General features: G+C 37.9%; 1 protein-coding gene across 1 annotated transcript in view; it reads right to left on the bottom strand.

Annotated features, from left to right (window-relative positions):
* Positions 1 to 7618: 7618 nt before the first annotated feature.
* The window catches only part of LOC105198758 (cilia- and flagella-associated protein 58), a 97369-nt gene continuing 96874 nt past the window's right edge, over positions 7619 to 8113 (bottom strand). The window contains exon 12 of the mRNA XM_039448497.1: positions 7619 to 8006. Within this exon, the coding sequence (XP_039304431.1) occupies positions 7731 to 8006 (276 nt within the window). The 3' untranslated portion in view covers positions 7619 to 7730. The remainder of the gene's footprint in view (positions 8007 to 8113) is intronic.

Here is an 8113-nt window from a genome sequence, read left to right as displayed (position 1 = left end):
TCTGCACATCTGACTCAATTCTACTGCAATTTGTTAAAATAGCTCTCACATTTATTTCCTTTATCTTACTAACCAGGCGCATTTTGTAATTCGCGGTAGTTATACATCGACAGACCGATCTATGATCGGTAGTATGCCCGTACGGCGGCGCTTCGGTTCTGCGCAACCAGGAAAGGCGCTGAATGTCTCTCCCCCTTCTTTTCTTACTCTCTTGTGTGCGTTCACGCTAGCGTCACTTTCGTTGTATGTATATCCAACCGAAAGGTACATTATAATAAAACAGTGTTCAAGATACAAAGAAGGCGTTAGATCCATTCACCGCATCCACCTTGTCCAACAGGTTATGGGCCCAGGCGACGCAATCGGTGAATATCAGTATCTATAAACGAGAGAGTCAGCAAATCTAACCGATTCGAGAGCCGAGGCGCAGCAACGCCATCGTCCTTTCGCACGACACTGCACACGTGATCGAAGAATTTTTTTTTACGCTCTCAGAAGCCTTCCAGTGATCTTTTCTATAAACGACACTTTGTGTGAATCCTCTTTATTACCATGGCAGACAGTACAATCGATCTGAAAAACATAACCAAATTCGACGGTACAAATTTCCAATTATGGAAATTCCAAATGAAGATCGTCCTCACGGCAAGCGGCTTGATGGACATCGCAGATGGAACGACCCCAAAACCCGAGCCTGCGACAGACAATTACGCAGCATGGAATACAAAGAATGCCAAGGCCATGTGCATTCTATCATCGGCGGTAGAATATTCGCAGCTCGAATATTTAGTCACGTGCGAGGACGCCGCCGAAATGTGGGCTAAACTCAGTTCCATCCACGAGCAAAAAAGTGCCACGAACAAGTTAACGCTAATGACAAAATTCCACGAATACAAGATGGCATCGGCCGACTCTGTCGCACAGCACGTTGCCAAAATAGAAAATATGGCTAGACAATTAAAGGACGTCGGTGAGGAACTATCCGAAGTCATGATTATGGCAAAAATTCTCGGCACCCTCCCACAAAAATTCAGTCCGTTGATAACCGCCTGGGATAGCGTCAGTCAGCCTAATCAAACCAAAGACAATCTCATAGAACGTCTCCTCATAGAGGAGAAACGTTTATCAAATTTCGAGGAAGCGACGACTGCCTTAGCCACGATCAAAATTCACAAGAAAAGCGGCGCTGCACACGCCAGCAGATCAAGGAAGGAAACGCAAACAACAAAAGACTCGAGGTACGAGAAAGAAGAAATCTCCTGCCGGTATTGTCGCAAACGAGGTCATCCAGAGAAGCGATGCTACAAGAAGCGCGACGACATCAGAAACAAAAGAGATAGCGACAACTCAGCGAAGGAGAAGGATGACAACACGGCCAATTTCGGTGCGTTCACGATATCCAATGACGACTTCGCGTCACGCATGCTCAAACACGATTCAAAGGAGGTATGGTTATTAGATAGCGGTGCTTCAAAGCACATGTGTTTCCGCCGCGAATGGTTCAGCGAATTAGACAATAGTTACCGCGAATCTGTAAGTCTCGGAGACAACTCGACATGCGAGGTAATGGGACGCGGTACGATTCATATTAAAATGTATGTCAACGGCAAGTGGCTTAACGGCAAAATGGATGATGTACTATACATACCATCATTACGCAAAAATCTTTTTTCAACCGGTATCTGTACTTCAAAAGGTTATATTTTAAAATTTGAATCGAACAATAAAAATTATTCGCGATAAATCAGTGATGGCTTGCGGAATCAAACAACATAATAATTTATTCCGATTATTAATTAAAGTCGACATCGTCAATGAAGCAAATGCAGTCTCAAGTAATAGTTTAAAAACTTGGCACGAACGATTAGGCCACATAAATTGTCAATCACTTCGCGAAATGATTAAGAAAAATTTAATTAACGGCGTTTCATTATCCAATAGTGATAAGTTCTTCTGTGAAAGCTGTCAATTCGGTAAGCAACATCGTTTACCATTCAAGTCCGAAAAGAGATTCCGTGACAGGAGAATAGGTGAATTTATCCATACGGACGTATGCGGTCCAATGTCCGAAGCATCTATCGGAGGCTCTAGATATTTTTTACTTTTCAAAGACGACAAGTCAAGTTTCCGTCGTATTTATTTTCTAACGTATAAAAGCGAAACTTTCGAAAAATTCAAAGAATTCGAAGAATTAATATTCAATAAATTCGGAACACGAATAAAGACCGTCAGAGCCGATAATGGTACCGAATTTTGCAACAACAATATGCGCAATTATTTTGCCCGTCACGGAATCACCCTTCAGACATCCGCTCCGTACACTCACGAGCAAAACGGTCGTTCAGAGAGGGAAATTAGGACAATTACAGAATGTGCCCGGACAATGCTACAAGCCAAAAATTTGCCCACGCGTTTTTGGGCTGAGGCAGTCAATACAGCCGTTTACATTTTAAATCGTTGCATCTCTTCACAAACGCGCGAGATCACTCCTTTCGAGTTATGGCACAAAGAAAAACCGAACTTATCACACATACGAAAATTCGGTAGCGACGCATTTGCGCATGTAACTAAGGAACATAGAAAGAAATGGGACCCCAAGTCCAAGAAATTAATTCTAGTAGGCTATGAAGGCGAATCTACTAACTGTCGGCTTTTCGATCCATTAACAAATAAAATTATTATAACAAGGGATGTAATAATTAACGAAAATTCGGATAACGATTCAAATATAAAATCTGACAATGCATCTATAAAAATTACATCTCAAGATGAAAATATTTTTGAACCTCTTCAAAATATACAGAATGACTCAACAGAGCCAATTAATGAAATTGACAACTCGGATCGAATTAAACCCGTCGCGAACACTTATAATTTAAGAAACCGACAGTCAGTTAAACCGCCAGAACGTTATGAGGCGAGCATTGCAATACTTGACGAACCAGCAACGTTTATCGAGGCAACTACAGGGGAAAACGCGATTCAATGGAAATCAGCAATTAAAAAGGAGCTTGAAGCTCACGAAAAGAATAACACGTGGACTTTAGTTTCTCCGCCTAAAGATTATAATATAATCGGATGCAAATGGGTATTCAAAATAAAAGAAAATCCCTCAGAAAATGTCATTCGTTTTAAGGCACGCCTATGTGCAAAAGGCTTTTCACAAAAAGCCGGGATAGACTTTACCGAAACTTTCTCCCCTGTAGTTCGCTACGACTCAATTCGTACGCTCCTGGCGGTTGCCGCGCATGAAAATTTAGAAATCGGTCAATTCGACATTAAAACAGCCTTCATTAACGGAATTCTAAACGAGGAAATTTATATGCGACTACCCGAAGGTATAGAAACAGACGATCACAATGTAGTATGCAAGTTGAACAAAGCCTTATACGGTCTCAAACAAGCAGCAAGATGCTGGAACAAACAGTTCGACGAATTTCTACAAAAATTTAACTTTCAACAAAGCAACGCCGATCAGTGTGTGTATCTTGGTCAATTCGAGAACGAAAAGGTATACCTTGCACTTTACGTGGACGATGGACTCATTCTAACCTCATCAAAAGACGTATTGAATAAAATTTTGCAAACCTTAAGTTCCGCTTTCGAAACGACCACAGGGAACGGGAAAACATTTATCGGAATGGAGATCGAGCGCGATCGACTGAATAACACTATTTTTATCCATCAGAAACATTATATTAATCGTCTGTTGGCGCGTTTTGGCATGTTCGACGCGAACCCTGTATCCATTCCCGCCGACCATAATGTAAATCTGCGATCCGCAGATACCGAGGATATGACTTGCTGTAACATACCATATCGTGAAGCTGTCGGAGCCTTACTGTTTTTAGCGTCCGTATCGAGGCCCGATATCTCTTACGCAGTCGGAATAGTCAGTAGATACTTAAATAATTACGACGCAACTCACTGGAACGCAGTGAAGCGTATTTTCAAATACTTACTGAAAACTCCAGAATTCGGCATTGTATACAATAATAGTGATAACAAATTTGCTATAAAGTTAACAGGCTATTGCGACTCCGATTATGCCGCGGATATTGACACACGCCGTTCGACCAGCGGGTTTATTTTTAAAATTACGAACGGTCCAGTCACTTGGAGTTCCAAGCGTCAAGCAACAGTAAGTCTCAGCACAACCGAAGCCGAGTATATCGCCGCAAGCATGGCGACCAAAGAGGCGATTTGGTTAAGAAAATTCCTGTCTGATATCGGACGTCCTTGTGACAATGCGACGACACTCATGATAGACAATCAAAGCGCAATAAAGCTTATCAAAAACGCAGAATTTCACAGTCGCACTAAACACATTGACGTGCGTTATCATTTTATCAGAGAAAAGCTCAAAAATCTCGATATCAATGTGGAATATATTTCCAGTCAAGACCAATTAGCGGATATTCTCACGAAAGGTCTACCACGAGATAGATTCAAATACTTGCGAAACAAAATCGGCATTATAGACCGACAGGACGCTTTAAACTCATAAACCATAGCCGATTTTTTTTTTGTTTGTTGTTCAATTATTAATATCATAAAATGTGCAAGCGGGGGGAGTGTTAAAATAGCTCTCACATTTATTTCCTTTATCTTACTAACCAGGCGCATTTTGTAATTCGCGGTAGTTATACATCGACAGACCGATCTATGATCGGTAGTATGCCCGTACGGCGGCGCTTCGGTTCTGCGCAACCAGGAAAGGCGCTGAATGTCTCTCCCCCTTCTTTTCTTACTCTCTTGTGTGCGTTCACGCTAGCGTCACTTTCGTTGTATGTATATCCAACCGAAAGGTACATTATAATAAAACAGTGTTCAAGATACAAAGAAGGCGTTAGATCCATTCACCGCATCCACCTTGTCCAACACAATTAACTGCACGCAGATTCTGTCCTGCAGAAAATGCCAGAAAATGCTACTAGGGTACAAGCAATCGATGCGCCTCGGCTGCAGATTTCTTCAAATTAAAGAAGTAAATCAAAAGCTCCCGCAAATGACGCTTATTCGGCTCAAAACTCGACATTTTCGCACGAAAAAAGATATATGATGCTGATACAAAATCGCTAATATTTTAAGGTTATGTTGTTGCCAGATGTCCAACCTTACGATATAACGTTTGACAACAGACAATTTCAACCATAACATACTAGTGGCGCCATTTTTTGTGAAACGACGGAAACTTATTTATACTCCTAATATTTTTCTGCAAGAGTCCGGCTACAGTGATCCTCGCAGAGCGTGACACCGGCCTTAGCCAATTAGAAATTCTCCCGCGTAAAAATCTCTTCCCCCGACTTGCTTTCGTTACACAGTCGCTTTACCGAATTTCCAGTCGCTCGGACAGACTATCCGAGTGATTTCATCGAGAAGGATTTTGTTTGTCATCTCAAGCAAGAACGATCCGCGAATTCAATAGTTGATTGCTAAAAACCAATAGGTTTCGGTAATACGTTACAACCGTCGTCAAACATTTTGTTACTCGAGTGATTGCCTTGTTCTTTGAAGAACCAGTCAAAAAGAACCATTTGTCAAAACTTATACTTATGAGCCAACTATTGTTTTATTTGTAAAAGACCTTAATAAAACTGTTATATTGTAAACAAATTTAATATTGACGCATCCGTTTAATTTTGCAATCCTTGCTTCCAAACTTCGCTCGTTCGCGGTTCAACTGATCTCGGGTCATCATCGTCACTCGCTCGTCTCAACATCACTCTGTTGCGCTCAGCGGCAGGCCTAAATAACTGCTGTTTGCTGTCAACATCACGCGTCTCACTCGCACTTAATCGAGCAAGCCCGGCGATTTCACGTTCGCGCACGTTATCTCTCTCAGTGCCGTGCAGTCGCGGACAGATAGAAAGAACGGAGCTAGAGAGGATAATGTTAGATTATGTTAGGTGGATATTCAAGATTAAATTTTGAACACCGAGGTATATAGCCAGAGAACTAGGAATGGAAAAATTGAGAACAGGGTGGGATATAAGAGCAAAGAAATATGAGGACAGAATCAAATCATGGGTAGCCAAAAATATAGTAATGAGTTGTTGGAAAGAGAAGGAGAAAGATAGAAGAATTAAATAATATAATGAAAGGGAAAAATATTATAACAGAAATGGGTGGAGTTTGAAAGTGGTAGAAAAGTGGAATGAGGCAGAAAAAAAGTTTAAATGCAGAATTAATTAAGAGAGAGAAGGATATATAAAGACAGGAGAAGGAAAGTAGAATCACAGAATCTAAGTATAATGTAAAATAAAGAGAAAGAGAAATAAAAAATGGTATGGAGGATCCAAAATATTTGAGGGCTGAGAATATAGATGAGATAGGAAAGCGGGTGAGGATTAAAGCATTAATGAATTTAAGATGTGGTAACATAGTAGAATTAAATAAATATTAGCTGAAAGAAGGGGAAAAGAGGTGCGTGTTTTGTGAAGAAGGTTGGGACAATTTGAAGCATTATGTGAGAAAATGTAAGGAATTGGGAGATAAATTTAGTAAATTAGGTAGGGATAAAGAGAAAATTACAGATAAATTATAGGATGATGAACTAGGTAAAGTAAAAAGTAGAATCTTAGGAAGAATATGGAAAGAAAGAGAAAAAGAAGCGAATAAGAGGAAGGAGAAAAAAAAAGAATTGGAAGAGGAGGCAAACAGAAAGAAGAAAATGTAAAACAATGCAAATAAGTAAAGAAATTTGTATAATTGTAAAGAAATAGGATAAAGATTAGGATAAGGCGACACGAAACTAGTCGAAGGATAGTCATTAGAGATTAAGTACAACAAAACGTAATGTGTAAAAAAAGTAAAGAAACAAAATATACAGGTGTAGGAATTAATTTTAAGATAGATGAGGAAATAGATGTAAGAAGTATGGATGAATGAATGGGATAGGAAATTTTTTGTAGACCAAGTCCCTTCTTAACAATATTATAATGCTAAAGCAATAAACATACAACAAAAATATATATATACACATTTTATAATAAAAAATGTACAGGTATTCGGTATGTCGGAAACTTAAAAAGTTATCCACGATCCAAGGTCCTAAAGACCCTATTTAAACTTTCGTGCATTTTTATATTAAGAATGATAAAAAAATAGGCTTGCAAGCTTTTCGTATCTATAGATTGTTAAAGTTTATTTAGAATCTCAATCTTAGCTTTCAAATTTTATTATAAATGTGTTACAATGTAAGAAATCGAATCCGTCAGACCCATGGGAAGCTAAAGTTAATCTTAAGTAATATTGATTATTAATAAATATCATAGATTATTACAGAATACTTCAATAATATTTTAATCATATTGTAATATTTCAACAATATTGAAACCAATATTTAATAATATTTAGAGATGCAAATATTGCTGTAATATTTTGTATTAATCTGTACTCTATGGATAATCTCAATTATCATAATAATTACAAATTTTTATCAATGATTTTATATTTTCTTAAACAAATTTCAAATTTCATAAAATTTGATGATTTTAAGATGATAAAATTGTTAACAAACAATTTCAAACATTTTCTAATGTTTTGAAATGTTTGTTTATTAGATGATATTATAATGATTGAGATAAGTGAGAATTAGAAAGGACGTGTAATGTATAATCAAATAGTTTAATATAAAATTAAATAATTTAAAAACTTCATAGAAACAAAATTTCTAAGATATTTGATATTGAAAAAATTGTAGAATTATTTTATTAAATGTTTTTTTATCTGCTTGCTGAAGAGTCTACAATACAACAAATTTTGGGAGAAGGTGTCGTTATCTTAAAACCACCCCCATAAAACTTCTTACTAGACATTAAAATATGTGGACCAACAGCTTTGTAGGTAGATTTCAGGTTTGTCTCCTTCAAATTTTGGAGTTTTCTTTTTTGTGTCTGATACATTTTTTTTAACTCGCACATCTCACTAGTCATTGTTACCATATCTTCTTTATATCCGCCTACTTGCGATTCGTACATATTTAGCTCTGCGGTGAGACACTGTGGAAGAAACAAATGTTTAAAACCCCTAGAATATTATTATGATCTAATTGAATATTATTATGTTAACTGTATAATAACAAAATAACGACCAAATGTTCATATTG

The sequence above is a fragment of the Solenopsis invicta genome, chromosome 1, assembly GCF_016802725.1.
Source record: "Solenopsis invicta isolate M01_SB chromosome 1, UNIL_Sinv_3.0, whole genome shotgun sequence".
Lineage (NCBI taxonomy): Eukaryota > Metazoa > Arthropoda > Insecta > Hymenoptera > Formicidae > Solenopsis > Solenopsis invicta.
Note: the sequence above shows the minus strand (reverse complement) of the source record. Positions and strands in the feature narration are given on the sequence as shown.